Below are 18,063 nucleotides of genomic sequence, written 5' to 3' on the forward strand. Positions count from 1 at the left end.
CAGAGGGAGCTGGAGAAAGAAAAGGGAAGCAGCAGCTATGATCTCTTCCATGAACTTCATTCAGCTCCTAGAGGTTTGGATCCAACCCCATCAGCTACCTCCATAACTGATGTGGAACAACCTAAATCACTTCTTGCGATAATTCCAGGAACAATATGCATCACGAATTGCTAAAACAAAGGTAACCTTCACTCTGTAATGAACACATGGGCTTACTTATTGCATCGAGGGATTTCAGAAAGCCAGAGGTTTATCCAATGATTTATTTATGCATAACCCCTTCCAAATTTAATTTCTACATCTCAGCAAAGCTACAAGAGTCTTCATTTTAGCTGCTGAGCGATGCTATTTATAGAGCTAAGGAGTTCCTTAAAATAGCCGTCTTCATCCCCTTCCTTTTGTTCTTCTGCTGCTAACTCTTCATATTCTTGGCGAAGGAGGCGCAGCGTATGGTTGAGGCCGTGGTCTCCTTTGTAATTGTCTCTGCAGAAGGCTAGCAGCACATGCACAGTCTTAAGAACCTTTTCTCTGGTGTCGTGTTCTGGCAGCTTCAAGAGATTTGAAATGATGGTGCACCAGCCCTGTTCTGTGATGGCGGGGGTCAAATTCACCTGGTGGTACTGCTGAGTTTTCTCCTGCAAGAGCTCGTCGTCGTCTTGAGACTCCTTGAGCAACAGCTGCAAAAAATACCCTTAAAATGAGTATTCATATTGCTACCTTTGCATTCCTTATCAAATGCATTCATGTATATGAGACGATAATGACATGAATCTGCTTTCACTAACGGAGCCCAAATCCCCCGACTTTCAGCTTTTCCCGAGAATGCAAAACATCAAAATCCCCCTCCTCCCCCTAGTTTGTCAAGATAAGATGTTGACCGGGTGGATTTTTAAAATCATTTTCTGGCGGTGGGAGTCAATACCACAGATGTCCACAAGTACAAACGGGTGCCAGCATAGTTAAGCAGCAGAGGCAAGGCGGCTTTAAAAAGGTTAGGAGGCTTGATTTTAAAAGAGGTTGCTGTAGTGAATGGGTGTGTGTGTGTGTAAGAGGCCATGAATTACACCCAGGAAATCAGATCTCTGGGAGAACGTGCTTCCTCAGGAAGAGGAGCCTTCAAATTGAAATAATGGCCTGCTGAGGGGAGATGGGTTTCCTGCTGTGAGATAACCATTTGTCCCCACTGCCCAGAGGGCAAGATGAATGACTGTTTGTGTAACCTGTGTTTGGCTATAAAGTCAAGGATACGTGCAGCCCAATATGATGGGTGGGAGTCTTGCCATCGGTCATAAAGGCTTCGATTCCAAACCCCAGGATTGGGAGCGGGAAAGCCCACCCATACGGAGAAAGGGTTAAAAGATTTGAACACCCTGTTTGCCTGAGTCTGACCTAGACCAGAAGCAGCAGAGAGCAGCGGGGGGTGGGGGGTGGGGTTGCCTCTATTTCCTGCATTCCCAGAAGTTTGTGCCCATTCCACTGACTGGAATGCCGAGGCAACATCGACGACTTTCATGTTGCTCCTAGCTAAAATGTTTGATATTCTTTTCTTAGCTCTGCAACAGCTTTAGCGTTTTGGTATTCTTTCCCATGGGTCTTCTGCGCTCTGTAGTGTATCTGTACGGTAGTGAATGAAAGTATTTTTCTTTAAAGAAAGCAGGCGGTGTCAAAGTCCTCCCGAGACGCCTAGGCGTTTGTCCACACTGACATGCAGACTTGCGGTTGGGTTAATGATAATAATAACATTCAATTTATATACCGCCTTTCAGGACAACTTAACGCAGAAAGGTCAGGAACAAAGAAGGGAAAAGGGAGTAGGAACTGAGGGCCTCAGCACTCTGCACGTGCTCAGAGCATCACTGGTGCCAAACTGCTAGTGAAGGCTAGAATCAGTTTGGTGGTGGCAGAAACTGAAGATACAGTGGGCCAAGGGGGGAGACGTGGGAAGTGCCCTCCTATGACAAGCACCCACACATTGACCCCCTTGGGTGGCTGTAATGGGTGTATCTTAACCCACTGGGGGAAAAAATCAAGAGAGCAGAGACTCTGAAAACAAAATGCAAATTGACAAGAGAAGGTATGCATGGAAGCAATCTGGAGAGCAAGCTGCTAAAAATACCCCCAAACCCCACAATTATTTTAAATACAGCTGCAACAAGAAATCAGCAAGAGTTTCAAATGACAAAGCCGAGGAAGGTGCATTGGAAGAAGATAGGTAAACAAAGAGAGAAGCCACGTCAGTTGTTTAAGTTACTTTCCGCTGCAGAAACGGTCAGAGAGCTACACAGGCCCCTGGGAACCCCTGCTGGCAAACAGCGCGTCAGCACAGGGCAGTTAGGGACGTCCAAGGATGATGCTTGAAAAGAAACCGCTAAGTAAGATGTTATCAGAGCCTGGACTGCAATCACGTGACAATTTATGACCTCTGAGAGGAAACCCTTGACCTTTAGCCCCTTATGCTTGCCGGAAAATGCACGCAGTGTGTGTGTGTGGGGTGTCTAAAGACTTTCCTACTCCCTCCCCTCGCCCTAGTTAGCCTATGTCCATGCACTGCATGTGCACTACTTGGGGAGGGAGAGGCCCTCCGCACGTTAAGTATCCAGCAAGGCACCTCTTTCAGAGCCTCAGTTTCTTGGACTGGAATGGCCTAGCTTGGCTCGCCGCTCACCCTTCCACTCAAACCCAAGCAAAGCTTCGTTTGCTAACTCCAGACCACCCTGTATGGAATCAACCCACCAAGAAGACTGGTGGCTGCAAGCTCCTGCACCCCTAAGGTAGCGGGGTTGCCAGATTCCAAGCGGGGCCTCGGGATCACTCAGAATTACAACTGATCTCCGGATGACAAAGGTCAGTTCCCCCGGAGAAAAAGGCTGTTCTGGTGGATGGAGTCTACGGCGTCATCCACGCTGAGCTCAAAGCCTGCCCTCCCCAGGCTCCACCCCCAAATCTCCAGGAACTCCCTAACCTGGAGTTAGCAACCCTATTCAGTAATCCACGGCAATAGCCTTGAGAAGGAAGGCACAGAGCAATCTGAGCCACCACGCTGAGGCCAGGTAAGCCTTGGCTGGGGCTGCTGACATAGCTTTGCCCCCACGACAGACGCGCTCGTGAACGAGCCCCACAGAGAATGCCGGCGGTGCCACATTTGCACGAGGAGACCTGCCAGGAGAAGAAGGCCTCCTTGCCAGCTGGGATAAGCAACAGGCCGCCATGGCTTCCCCCCAAGCTAATCTACAAAAAAGCCCAGCGCAGCCAACTCAAGCAAGAGATTTCTGGGCTCAATTTGGACTGCTCTGCCAAGTGGCCAAGCAGAGTTATTCAGCGAGGAGATGCGAGTGCTTCACTGCCACACGTACAATGCATGACAGAAGGGGTTACTTAAAAGTAAACGGCTTGAGGAATGCAACAATAGTTGAGACAGTCTTTCTCATACTTAACCAAAATCTATCTGACTCTCATTACACGCCATTATTCCCTCCTAATTTCCATGGACAGAGGTTAAAAGTATCCCGCCCCCTTTTCAAAGAAGCTGTTTAAATATCTGAAATACCACAAAACTGCCAACGGATGAGGTTGTTTTGGAATTACCACAGTTAACATAAATTTGGGGATATGGTTTCTCGGCTAAAGAGAGCAGATTCCTATCTTAATGCTCTTGGGGAGGCAGCCGCAAATGACTAAATTAGAAACGCTGCGTCCAAAAGGAGAACACAAGGAACTCCCAGGGAGGGGGAACGGTCAGGGCTATGAAGAGAAGAAAAACGTTTGAAACCCATTTACAACCATTCTGTGTGGCGGAGTACAGTAAAGGAGGTTAGTGCACGAGAACCGAGGGCAGCCCACCCCCGCCTCTGTGGCAGTCAGTGACAGATTTAGTGTATGGTAAGAGCGCTGAAATCCTACCTGTAGGTTATAGGCACCATTCTCTCCCAAGCAAACCTTGAAAAGCAGCTGCCCCTTCCCCGCAGCTCCCACAGTCTTGTCTACAACAAGAAAAGGGTGCTAACACACGCTCCCCCCCCCCCACATACAACCTGCTATCAAATCAAGGCATTAAACCTCTGCTCGGCCAGAACGGCGGCTTCAGGGCCTCAGCGGCACCTGTAAGAGCTCTCTAATAAAAAGAAAAAGGAAACTGACTTTGTAGCCTCGTGCAGCCCAAAACTGTGCTGTTGCACCTCACAACTGAACCCTACTAAACCACTAAATCCTTTCTCTGTAACCAATATCAGCTAGAAGAAACTGCCGTGCCAAAGGCCCTGGGGAAGTCCCCGGGGCAATGAAGGCAGTACCTGTCACTGGAGGAAGGAGGTAAATGGGTTTGGAGCGAGTCGCCACGAGAACATTTTCACAAAGGACTGGAAAAGTTGGGTTTCCTTGTGGCTGGGGTCCTGAGGACCGTTTCTGGAGGAGGGATTTCTATCCATGCACTGCGACTTCCTTGCCTCCCCCACCCACTGCAGCTCACGAAGCCTCCCCACAAAAGCAGCTCCCCAGGGACAGGCGACTCCCCCAGGATTCCCCCAGAACAGAGAGAAAGGGGAGTAGAGAACATCACGCTCCACAGGCTGAACTGAATTCGTTTTGCTCACGAACACGCTGTGCAGGATCAAAGCCAGTAATTTCCAACTATTTTTAAAAGATACTCGAGCATTTTAATTGCTGCCGAACAGCGGCCACAAGCGCACTGCACAGGAAGAAGGTGTAACCGTCCAGATTTCTGTGGAAGCTGAACGGAAAGAAAAATTTCTGCCGGAATCCCACCAGCCCTACATCTTGCTGCTATGTTTCCTTACATACTAGTAGCTACACTTAATAATATTGATGAGCACAAAAGCTGTCCTCAAGTCTTTTCATAGACCTGTCATTGGTCACAGTAAAGGGCACACTGTGCATATGTGTGTGCGCCGTGCAAGCGCACCGTCATTTCTGGTCAATGCGATCACAGCACTTCAAGCTGATCCTTAGAAAAACCCAGAACAAGGTCCTAACAACATCCCCCAAACAAGTCTCTGTTCTTCTGAGATAAATGAATGTGCTTTTGAATTGCTGGATGTAACAGGTACCTATTGGCTGGTGCCAGGGCTTTTTCTCTGGGGAAAGAGGTGGCAGAACTCAGTGGTGGAACTCAAGACCACACAATGGCATCACTTTGGGGCAGCTGGAACAAGGGGGGAGTTTTTTAAAGTTTAAATTGCCCCCGGCAAAAATGGCCACGTGGCCGGTGGCCCCGCCCCCTGATCTCCAGACAGAGGGGAGTTTAGATTGCCCTCTGCACCGCTCGGCAGCGCGGAGGGCAATCTAAATGCCCCTCTGTCTGGAGATCAGGGAGCAGGGCCACCGGCTATGTGACCATTTTTAAGAGGTGCCAGAACTCCGTTCCACTGCGTTCCCACTGAAAAAAAGCCCTGGCTGGTGCCCAAGACAAACACCCAGTGTGCTCACACATCCACAGAGGTAAATCTTTTAAAAGGAAGATTTTTAAAAGAGAGCGAAGTTTTTCTCAAGGGATGAAATGGATTAGACCAGAAGCTGCTTGTAACCAATTGAATCAGCTCTGACCACTCTATTGACTTGAATAGAACTCAGGAGGGCAAGAAAAATAAAAAAGAGGCTCCTTCCTGCACAGGGGAGCTGCAATTCATTGGTATAAAGCTCCCACTGCTAGATCGATGCTAGTGCTGTGGTGGTGGTATGATGGCGGAGTGAAGAAATAAGGTCCGGGACACAGCCAGGCAGCTCTGTTCAATCAGCAAAACTCCCACATGGGCACCGCAAACCAGCCATCTGGTTCAGCTTATGAAGCGAAAAGGTTACTTACTGCACATTGTTGCCAGATACGGAACACAATGGGGGCCTCTATTTTTTTTCAAATTCCTTTGCTTTAACTTGGCAGCCTCCTGCGTTAATTGCTATATATGTGCTTCATTAATTAGATCTTAATCACAAGAGTCTCCTTACTACCATATTATCATTAAGGAAGATTGCTCTTCTCAAGCCATAGAAACAAAGTCAAATCAGCAAAATTATAGTGGGATGCTGCAGTGGGGAAGACGCCCCGCTCCCTCGCGTCTTAAGGAACTCTCTTCCGTTTCTGAGTGTCGCCACTGCTGCCCACAAAATGTCGCCCCCATGCATGGGCCGTGCCTGGCAAACTGCAGCAGATACTGAATGAGGTGCATGACCCAAAGGACAGGGCAGAATGAGACGACAGCTTTCTGCAGAACCAGACAGCGATTCAGACCGAGAGGCCCCAGCCAGGCATGACAAGACAACTCGCAATTACAACATTTGGCAGTGCTCTCCCCTTTCTCAATCCACAAGTCCTGTTCACAGAAACAAAGCTGTGAAATGAACCAATGATGTTAGCAGAGTCACAATACAACCCTAAACAGAGTTACGCCCTGCTAAGCCCATTGATAGCAATGGAGCTAGAAGGGTGAAACTCTACTTAGAGTTTAGTGATAGAGTTTAGTAGGATGTGGGCAGACCCAGCCACATCTTACAAAGTGGCTATCTCTTTTCTTCACCTTGACAACTACTTGTTGATTGGAAAACTAAATGCTAAACTATACACTGTGTGAGTGTACATAAAACACCACCTTAGTGAAGATTTAGAAAACAGTATGCTATAAAAAGAAACATGCATTCGAGGGGAAGGACCTTACATTTACAGTTTGCTACAAGAGTAGCATGACAAATGTAACCATTAATGATCCTTGGGAAGGATTTCTCTCTTGGGAGACGCTGGGGAACAGCAATTCACCCATGCCAAACTAATTAAGATGGAGTATTTCTTGCCGAGATAGTGGTCCAAGATGGAGCTTCCTAGGGCAGGCAATGAACAGCAACATTCTAATATCCTCTCCAAAGTGAATGGAACCAGGAAGAAGCATGTTGGGCTGTTACTAGACAAGTGTTTTCTCACTCCCTAGTTAACCTAGCAAAGCAATACTGGGTAGAGAAGATGAATAATGACCATGTGACGGTGTCCTCACTCAGGACTCAAAGAGACAAGATGAGGACTGTGCATCTCAGTCAGTCTGTAAAATGCAAATTGAAGGTTGGTGTAGCCTCAGCTTGTCTAGGGAGACTGTGCAGGAAAGGGAAATGGCATTTAACCCTTTAACCCTCCACCTAGTTTCACTGTTTGAAACCAGCTCCCACACTCTGCCAACAACAGAGCTGGGGAGCAAATTTCAAATGGTGAAACTGAGTGGAGGTGGATCGATTAAACCCCTTCTCATTTCCTTCAATGGCCCTAAGGCAAACTGAGGCTGCTTCAGCTTCCAATGTACATTTGATGGAGGACCCAGATGTTTGATCCTTGTTTGTCCTGAGTATCATCTGTTTGAGCTCTGTCCTAGACTAGTGTTCCTAGACTATTGGCCGGCCTTGCTTTCCCACCTGCACTGCTAGTATAGCATCCTTTGTAGACTGGTGCTCTATAGAGGATGTCTAATAACAAAGCCTGCTGCCTTAATTTCTAATTAATCTAGTATGAATATGTGGCATGGTGGACTGCAAGGTCAGTAGAAAGATCTTTGCCTTGGAACTTAGCATGTGAATTTCTCCTGCACTGTTGCAAGATGTGTTGGCAACAGAAGAAAAGCATGCCTAATAATTTTACTAGGGAACACCCATGAAATATGTGACATGATGTTACAAAGCTCTGTTGGTCTAGTTTTCCTGCATAGTTTCCTTAAGAGAAAGAATGCTCTCCAGAAAGGAGTGGACACCAGTGACACCTCACCCATTCCCATGCAATCACATTGGTTTTGAAGCACATCGCCACTTACCCTTTCTATTATCAAGTCATAGAGAAGTGTCACAATGCGAACGTGTAGCGTCTCGGTGCCTTTCTCGGTGCAAAGATCTCGGAGTATTTGAAGTCCTCCAAGCCTGAGGAATTGCTGCTGGGCATAGGGAAAGTTTCGCAGCATCGATGACAAAGCAAAGAGAGCCTAGAAATAAACAGAAGCGTGCGGCGGTGAGTTTATGACCTTTCTGGCCTATCTACATGTCTTCCCAAAGAACTTCAGCCATTGTTTGATACTCATAACTAAAGATATTAGTTATTACATTCATATGTAATATTATTATTACATATGTATATTATATTATAATATTTTTACATTTTCACCACCATTTGATTTTCAGGGATTGGCAGAATCAGAGGCCTAATTCTCGCTGTGTCAATTTGTGGCTGATTCCGCACACGTTGGATAATGCACTTTCAATGCACTTTATCAATCGTTTGAGGTGGATTTTTTGTTCCGCGCACAAAAAAATCTGTTCCAAATGATCTATAAAGAGGACTGGAAGTGCATTATCCAACGTGTGCGGAATCACTCTGTGTCCGGGATGCACTGCTTCAGTGTACAGGATGGGACTTAGGTGATAGCATTCCCTTCTGGTATAAGGGGAGAGGGGGAGCAGGAGGATTGATTCTAGCCCAGAACATGGTAAAGACACCTGTGAATATCGTGTCACAACATGGAGAGACAGACACACTGCCGCAGTGACCAGATTTCATGGGTCACTCGATTTGTGGGGAGAGTCTTATTGGCCCATGCAAAATCCAAAAACAAGAACATCCATGAAATACCATATTTTATTAGGATCAACCACGTGTACAGAAAACATAGCGCAAGCTTTTGAGTCCACCAGAGCTCTTCTTCAAGTTGGAGGCCACAAAAATTAAAAAGACAGAAGGGTAGAAGGCAAGATCGTGGCATGAGAAACCTGCCTTCTACCCTTCCGTCTTTAATTTTTGTAACATGGATTTTGTTCTTGTTGGATTAGTGAACAGAATAAGTCACTGTGTACTAGTGCCATCTGCCTTCTCTCTTGATTACGCTTCCCTGGGAAAGCCAGTGCTGGAGGGCATTTCTCTTTCTGGACCTCACCTCTCACAGGGATAATGAGAACAAAGGGGAAGAGAGTTATTGTTACAGATTTTAGGGTTGTGGGGGTGCAGCAGGAACCCCAAAATGCTGTTCATATAAACAGAGACTCAGATTTTAAAAATTTTGCTTCATTTATAACTCCGCCTGGAACCCAAAACTGCTTATATCCTTCTTTCCTTCATTTTTATCCTCATAGCAATCCTGTGAGGTAGGTCAGGCTGAGAGTGTTTGTGTTTCAAGGTCACCCACCCAGCTTCCATGGCAGAGCAGGGATTCGAACCAGATCCTAGTCTGATGCACTGATTAGTGCTGTTCAGCAGGAGGTGATGGTGGTTGGTCTTGGTATGGTTTATCACCTGGACAAAAGAGTCCTAAGCACTTTCCTAATTGTTTTGAAGATACGTCATCGTAAACTGAGCTCATGGTGGCCACAGTATGTCTGGCTACATTCAGACATCACTTTAAGCCATCTTGCTTATTTGGAACATTATACGTATTTGTGGCTTTATTCCTCCCCGTCCCGGGTTACAAATCAATAAACCCATTCACATATCTGCTCACACAATTCCCAGGTAATTACCTTTTTAAAAAAAAATCTTTGAAATTGCTAAACTCGCCTAAAGCACCGGTAATCCACTCACTGTTGTTAGTTTTTTTGTGGGGAAAAGCATGTTTAGAAATGGAAATTTTCCTGCCCGGGGGGAGGGGAGTAACCCCCTGGAATCTCTGCCTTAAGTCGCTCTAAAAGCCAGGCTTCTAAATGTAAATGTGCTGCAAAAACCAAGAGCAGGTGCAACTCTTCAGAATGAGATGTGTCTAAATTCAGTACAACCACAATTACAGCAGGCAATGCAGATGGCATCTATCTAGGGTTGCCAGACTCCAGGTGGGGACCGGAGATCTCCCAGAATTACAATGGATCTCCAGCAGGCAGAGAGCAGTTCCCCTGGGGAAAATGGCTGCTTTGGAGGTTGTCTCTGTGTCAATATACCCTGCTGAGGTCCCTCCCCTCCCCAAACCTCACCTTCTCTAGTCTTCATCCCCAAATCTCTAGGTATTTTCCAAAGGTGAATTTGCAACCCTACATCTATCCTGTTTAGGGTTGCCAACTCTGGACTGGGAAATTCCTGGAGCTTTGGGGATCGGATCTGGGAATGGTAGAGTTTGGGGAGATGATGCTATAGAGTCCACCCTCCAAAGCTGCCGTTTTCTCCAGAAAATCTACAAATTTCTGTAGTCTGGAGACCAGCTGTAACCTCATGCCACATTGGCAACCCCAACTATCAGGGTTGCCTTCGGAGATAGCTAGCATCACTCAATGGTCCAGGAGATAACAGAAGGATTAAGATTTTCAATTTCATCACATATCGCAGCCACTGCAGCTGAGAACACATGACCTTAGACATGGGCCTTTCTTCAACAGAAGAGAGAGAATGAGATTTACGTTTGGCTGTTGTATGGAGAGGGTTGTTTTGTCTGCCAGCAGAGAAAAATATTTGTTGACCAAGACAGTCGGGTCTACCTTTCCATCAGAATAACGCAATACCCCAACAGAAGCAAAGAACACTACAAAGCTAAAAGATAGAAAACCCTCAAATGCATGTAATAGCCACAAATTGGTTGGAATAAAAAAAAAATTGGCACATTGGAATCATGCCTTCAGGCAGCCAGGCAAAGCATTTCAATGAAAGGGCGCATATATTTCCCCAACAATTCTGCCACTGCCAAAGTTAACATTCCCTTCTCCAAATAGCCTCATCTTGTGCCACTGCGACAGCTAAACAGAGTCAACATGGGAAGGCTCCACCATTCAGACCACAGCTGTGTAGCTGTTGTCCAGGATCTTGCCTCCTGCGGGGAAGAGGAACTGCTGAACCAGCCATTCTGACACAGAAGCCGTACAGAGCCACCGCCCAGGGCCACCGTGCTGGATAAGCCACACCTGGTGAGCCGGCATGTATTTGTGGAATTTTGGGAAAGGGTGGCAAAATGGCCCTCACCGGGCACAGCCAATCCCAATTTGTTGGAAAGTTTCCAGCCAAGGGCTGCCCTACAATAGAAGCAGCTGCTTCGAAGAGGGTGCATCCTACAGATGACACACCTCTGGGGCTCTTCTGAAAAAAGCCTCCATCTCCAAGGAGGTAGAGAGGAAAGTCAAGGCTGTCTCCGTTCCCAAAGAAAGCAGAGGGTTTGCACTTTGCAGGCACCGTGGAGTGGTTGCCGAGCTCAGACACGTAAGAAAGCCTGTGTCTGTTGCTAAGCCAAAGGCACACGGCCGCGACATGTCTGCCTAACGTGAACTTAGCGCTTACTGCTCAGCCAGCTGATAAGGAGTACACTGAAGGTCTCCCCACCACCTCCATTTAAGATCTTTAGATTTTATCCCCACGACTCCAAAAGCATGTGGAAACCAAGCATCGGCAGGCACTACAATGGGGATCACTGCTCTAATATGTATGTTGCTGTGTTCTCTGCTGCAGTCTTAAGGATGAGCTTTAAACCTGTAATGTGAAACTGAGGGGGCTTTCAAGTGAATGAAGATACAAATACTAAAAGAACCATGATCATTCCGGAGAAAGAGCTAAACCAAAATGGACTGGAAGGAAGATCTCCTGCAGAAGAAATATTCTGCCCCCTTCCATCCTTCTGGGAATCTGAAATACAGAAAATGGGTTGAAAATGCCGCCTCTTGCAGATACTGCAATTGTTTTTAGAGCTTTTACATTTTTTAAAAAAAATATTGCGAACTGCCTTGGAGACTAGTTATGATCAAAAGCTGGTCAATAAATGTACTAAAAATAAATTCATTGCAAGATAACATTGATGGATTGATGACGGGACATTACCGTGGAGTAGCTGTATTGTTTAAACAGAAAGATGGTGAAACGAGCAATTCATTTCAATTCCTGCCCATCATGTTGAGCTTGCGGCTGTTGAGATAAGCCTGTGACATTTATTTTCAGGCATTCAGGTCCAAATTGAATTCTACATACAGGTAAAGGAACAAAGAATCAAAAGTAACTTTCAGTGCAATCCTAAACAGAGTTAACTGGAGCAACTCTGTTTAGGATTAAACTGTTGAACTGCAATTCTCAGGATGCTTTCTTAACAGTAAGCTTCACTGAATTACATGGGACTTACTGAGTAGACCTATTTAGGATTGCTCCTTTAGTCAGGTAACTGCTGTGCCTGCTCTTGATGGTTGTTATGTTTAGCATAGAATGGGTCTCAAGACAGGATTAGATCAGTACAGACTGTTTGAACGGATTTCTTTCACTAAGATTTCAAAAGAATGACATTCTCAAACTGAGCAAAACAAATTAGGAGTTCACAACATGCTGTTTGTAAAAGCCCTGGCTCAAAGGGTGTGCTTTTTCACATCTCCTATGAAGAGAGAGCACCAATATCGCTGATGCCTTTTCAAGAATCCAACACACTGTTTCTGACCTCATAGCGAAGAAGAATGAAGGTAAAAGTCTAACAAAAAAGCATTACACCGGTTACAATTAGTTAGCCCTGGAGCCAAAGTTTAAGTGCATGATAGGAAATGGCTGAATTATACCTGGCCTCATCTATCCAAGCCTTGATGATGCTCTTCAGAGAAGAATGCCTGACCGTGAACAAATAAAAGATCTCATTGTCCTTGATCCTCAAACCAGGCCAGCTGGTAATCCATTAATGCTTTAGGGGGAAAGACAAGGTCATGCTGCAAACAAAGAAACTGGACTTCCATCCAGAGCGGTTGAGACCTTTCAAAGGGTAAAACTTGATGAGCCAAGAAAGGAATTATGCAAACTAATTGCAGCAACCAAATCCACACCCAGCAATTTCAGCTGAATGCAAGAAGGGCTTCTTATGAAACTGAATGCCCCACATCTGAGATAGATGTGATATTGTCAAGAATCTTACGTTTATGCTCCTTTACTTGAATGGTTCTCCAAATGAACACTTAGATCCATTGCTCCTGGTTTGCAAAAAGATGACTATCCAGCCCTTAGAAACGAGATGTTGTTGTCAAAACCACAAAACAAGATCACAAGATTGTGTATTAATGGTGGAAAATGTAGATTTGTTTCAAATGAGAACTTTATCTCTTGCTGTAAACTTACTTCTTTCATCAAATACCTCCCACTGTTTTTCTAGAACAGTCTGTGTTCCATATGAATAATTGGTAGGAAATGAAATGTAGGAATTGAGCTAGGTTATGGCCTATGAAGATCAGTGGGAGGGGCTACAGACCAAAGTCAGGGGTGGAGTTTGAGGGTTTCATTGAGGACCACAACTACTGTTTTCTCCAAAACTTGATCATTGCCTACGATTGATTCAGATGGAAGTAAAAGTGAAAATCCACAGGTACTTCCTGTAATACTCAGTATATATAGCACCCCCTTTCTTTTAAATCCGTGAGAAGCAGACAAGTTTCTTTACATTACAGTAAGCGAGGGCCAAGAAATGTCTGAATCTGACAGTTTCTATGTGACAAAGGGAGCTCTCAAAAGCTCATACTCTGGACATCTAGTTGGTCTTTGGGCGCTACTGGACCCAAATCTTGCTCTTCGACTACAGACCAACACTGTTACCCACCTGAAACTAGTTTCTATCAATAGTTTCAGAGATTTCCTGCAATTTGAAGTACCTCTTTATGGATATTTCTCCCCAGGAACTTGGGGTGGGGCGGGGCAGGATAAACACAGGTATTTGGGAAATGTTTTTGGATTGGGATGTGATTTGGAGGCGACATTTTTTTGCATACTAGAAACTGGTGGTGTGTGTACCAGTATTGCCAACTTTGCTCAATGAACAGGAGAGGAAAGCATAATTCTTGCAATACACTTCTGCGTTGGTAGGACTGAGTTTATTATTTGTCCCAGTTTCATGACTCGCCCCCATCCACATCCAGATGTTGTAACCAATTATTTTGTTTGCTGGAGCTAAGTAGATAGAAGACCTGGTATATTCACAGTGCCCAACAGTTAGGGGGGAAGTCTTGGGGTATCTTGAAAACTAACACATGTTTTATGCGAGGAGTAAGTTTTCACAGTCTAACATTTTTGCAGCAATGGAACAATTACCCATCTGAAATTAAGATCAGTCAACAATGTTCAATGAAATCAAGGCTGAATCCCACTTTATGCAATGTATGTATTTCCAGCGTGTCTATCACTTAGTAAAAGATGCGAGCGCAAGGTGAACTGAAGCCAGCCAGTGTCTCTGAGTATTCACTGAGTATTCACAAAGGATGTCCTGGGGACACAAGATGTGGCTCTAATTAAATTCACAGGCCACCTAACACCCGAGCAGATAAGCTACCTTATGTTTTCATTTCCGTCATGGGATTAACGTGTGAGGGTATAAATCCCTATGACCGACAATGCTTAAAGGAGAAGTGATGCTTTCTGGCTATTCTCAGATTTAATTAAGCTGCAGCAACCTATTATCTTTGTGGCTTAGGAAAGATCCTGCAAGACTTTTGTCAAAGACCTTTATTAAGGTGTGATTTCAGGGTGGCATTTACAGGAGGAAATACTGGAGGCCCCCAGGATTGCCCTGTATGTATTTTGGCTTCTCAGTTAATACTATTAAAAGCCAACAGTGATGCGCAGGGATTCAGTTCCATAAATGTGAACTCCCAAGCTGTCATCTTTATCTATCACACATAAAATCAGTTTGGGGTAATTGCAGCAATGTAAGTTTTCCAGAAAAATTTGAATGAGAAAAATTTCTGAAAGGTTTCTAATTCAAATGTCAGTATATAATTTTTAAAATGTTAGATTAATTTAAATGTTAGCAAAAAAAAAAAAAGACAAACACACCCTTTACAAGTCTGGGCCATGTTAAAGCACTGGGGCTTGTCCCTGGAGATCGCGCGAACTCACAGCATGAAGCGTCTTCCTAGCATGATCCCCTTTAATAACCCGATGATGTCAGAAAAAGTACCATTAAACGGGATTGTGCCGTGAAATCGCACTAGGAAGATGTTTTTATGCCGCGAGTTGCGCTCGATCTTTCGGGCGCATGGCCATGTGAAAACGGCCTTAGATCACCTAACATGAATGATTTGCAGCTCAACGGCCCTGACAGTTATAGGTTAACGGGCTATATTTACATATGTGGAGCCAAACTTTTTCCAATGCTATATTTTTCTGTAGAATATTTTCGGCCCCTTATTATCAAGTAAAAACAGGGTTTCTCACCTGTAACTGTTGATCGTCGAGTCTCTTCTGTGCAGACACACATTGGGACTGCGCAGGCGCAGGCCAGCCGCGGAAAAGATTTTTCTAGCTTTTAGAGATGTGAAGGGGACGTTCGGATCCACCGCGCATGCGCGTCGGTGTTCCCGCCAATTTTGAATGCATATATATCCGAACGTCCCCGGCATTCCCTCAGTTCACCTGAGCCGCCGGAGAAACTAAGTTAACCAAACACTCACAGCGGGGCAGGCGGGAGGGAATGTGTGTCTGCACAGAAGAGACTCGACGATCAACAGTTACAGGTGAGAAACCCTGTTTATCGTCTTCGTCCTTCTGTGCAGCCCCACATTGGGAGAGTAACTAGCATCTCACCAATGGGGGCGGGTGTGAGTGTCTACTTGAACAAGGACTGCAGGACAGCTGTGCCAACAGCCGAGTCACGTCGTGCATGCACGTCCACAGAGTAATGCCGGATGAAAGTGTCTGCAGAGGACCATGTCGCAGCTTGGCAGACGTCCTGGAGCGGCACCCCTCGCAGGAAGGCAGCAGAAGCAGCTTGCGCTCGAGTGGAATGAGCGGTAACCAACAAGGGACACTGGACTCCAGCATGCTGATAGCAAAGTTTAATCGCAGACACAATCCAGCGAGAGATGGACTGGGCAGAAGCAGGTGAGCCCTTGCGAGGGCCAGAGTAACACACAAACAGGGCAGGAGATTTCCTGAAACATTTGGTGCAGTGCAAATAAAACAATAAAGCACGCTTTACATCCAATGTGTGTAGAGCTCGTTCCCCTGGGGATGAGGGTGTTGGAAAAAAGGAAGGGAGGAACACCTTTTGCTGTAGGTGAAATCTGGAGACTACCTTGGGCAGAAACTCCATGCTAGTGTGGAGCATGACAGTACCAGGGAAAAACTGCAGGAAGGGAGGGTCACACCGCAGGGCAGACAGCTCCCCAACACGCCTAGAGGACGTGATTGCCACCAGGAAAGCCACCTTCTGAGTGAGCAAAGGCAGGGGACAAGAAGATAGAGGCTCAAAGGGCTGGAGCATCAGCTGGGAGAGAACCAGGGAGAGACTCCATTGTGGAATGGGATGGGCCCTAGGAGGGAAGGTCTTGAACAGGCCCTTCAGGAACTGCTTGGAAAGCCAGTGAGTAAAAACTGTCTTCCCATCAATCTGCTCATGGAAGGCAGAGATTGCTGCCATGTGGACCTTAACACTGGAAAACGCAAGGCCCTGGGAGCAGAGTTCCAGGAGGTAGTCCAGGATGACAGGAAGCGGGCAATTAAAGGGAGAAACCCCCTTCGGGGCCAACCACTTGGAGAAACGTAACCACTTCCTCTGGTAGGACAACCTGGTGGATGGTTTCCGGGCATTCAAGATCACCCCAAGCACTCCAGAGGAGAGGCTCACTCCCGGTTGCCCAGAAGCCAGGCAGTCAGATTCAGTACAGCCACATCGTGATGCCACACCCCGTCCCTGGTTAAGAGGTCCGGGGCGTGAGGCAGGGGGAGGCATCGCCCCTGGGACAGGGAAAGTAAAAGGGGGAACCAATCCTGGCAAGGCCACCGAGGGGCAACGAGGATACAGTGGGTTCGGAAGGCCCTGATCCTGGAAAGAACCTTGTACAGGAGCGGGAAGGGCGGGAAGGCATAAAAGAGCCCTGGGGACCAAGGTATTTGGAAGGCATCCCCTAGGGAGTGGCGGCCAATGCCGGCCCGGGAGCAGAACAGCGGGGCCTGTTTGTTGCGGGCAGTGGCGAAGAGGTCGACCAAAGGCGTGCCCCATGTGCGGAAAACCTGGTCGAGGTAAACCCTGTTTAGGGACCACTCGTGCTGAGGCAGAAACACCCTGCTCAGTGCATCCGCCGAGGTGTTGAGATCCCCGGCAATGTGCACGGCTCTGGGAAGGACGTTGTTGACCATGGCCCAATTCCATAGAGTCGTCGCCTCCTTGCAGAGCTTGAGCGAGACCGTTCCCCCCTGCTTGTTGAGGTAGTAGCAGGCCGTGGTATTGTCCGACAGGACCTGAACCCTCCTGTTCCGAATGGCATCTGCAAAAGAAGCGAGGGAGTAACGGATCGCCCTAAGCTCAAGAAGGTTGATATGCATGGATGCCTCAGATGGGGACCAGATGCCCTGAGCCGAAAGCTGTCCACAGCGCCCTCCCCATCCCAAGTTGGAGGCATCGGTATAAACTGTGACCTCAGCTAGGAAGGGGCCGAAAGGACAACCTTCAGACAGGTTGTCAGGGACAGTCCACCAGGCCAGAGAGCGCAGCACTACCCTGGGGATGGAAAACCTCTGATGCTGACCCATGGTGAGGGGGTTGTACCTCCGGACAAACCAGTTTTGCAGAGGCCTCATACGCAGGCGCGCAAAGAAAACCACCCCTGTGGAGGAGGCCATAAGGCCCAACAGAGTCTGAATCAAAAGGGCCGTCTGGTACCGACAATGCGTAAAATGCCGGGCTAAAGCGGAAAGCCTGGCCAACCGGTCCGGGGGCAGGTAGGCTCTGCCCCGCAGGGAATCGAAATGGACCCCAATAAACCTAATGGCCATGCCCGGGGCCAGGATAGACTTATCCCCATTAACCACCAAGCCCAACCTAGCCAGCACGGACAAGGTGAGGGCAATATGGGCCCGGAGAGAGTCAGGCGAGGGTCCCACCAGGAGCCAGTCATCCAAGTACAGGTAGATAAAGCAACCCTGGGACCGCAGGTATGCCACCACGGTGGCCATGCACTTCGTGAATACCCTGGGTGCAGAGGCCAGCCCAAAGGGCAATACGGTATATTCATACACAGAATCCCCATACACAAACCGCAGGTATTTCCTGTGGCCCTCAAAGATAGAAATGTGGAAGTAGGCATCCTTCAAGTCTAGAATGGCTAGCCAGACGCCCACCTCCAGGAGCTCAATGACCCGTGCCAGGGTTAGCATCCGAAACTTTTCAACCTTCAAAT

General features: G+C 46.9%; 1 protein-coding gene across 1 annotated transcript in view; it reads right to left on the reverse strand.

Moving 5' to 3' along the window:
• Nucleotides 1-249: 249 nt before the first annotated feature.
• Nucleotides 250-18,063, reverse strand: part of SIL1 (SIL1 nucleotide exchange factor) — a 78,027-nt gene continuing 60,213 nt past the window's right edge. The window contains exons 10-11 of the mRNA XM_054995553.1: nucleotides 7,797-7,961; nucleotides 250-677 (exon numbers count right to left, since the gene is read on the reverse strand). Coding sequence (XP_054851528.1) covers nucleotides 324-677; nucleotides 7,797-7,961 — 519 coding nt within the window. The 3' untranslated portion in view covers nucleotides 250-323. The remainder of the gene's footprint in view (nucleotides 678-7,796; nucleotides 7,962-18,063) is intronic.

Source organism: Eublepharis macularius, chromosome 1, assembly GCF_028583425.1.
Source record: "Eublepharis macularius isolate TG4126 chromosome 1, MPM_Emac_v1.0, whole genome shotgun sequence".
In the NCBI taxonomy this organism is placed as follows: Eukaryota; Metazoa; Chordata; class Lepidosauria; order Squamata; family Eublepharidae; genus Eublepharis; species Eublepharis macularius.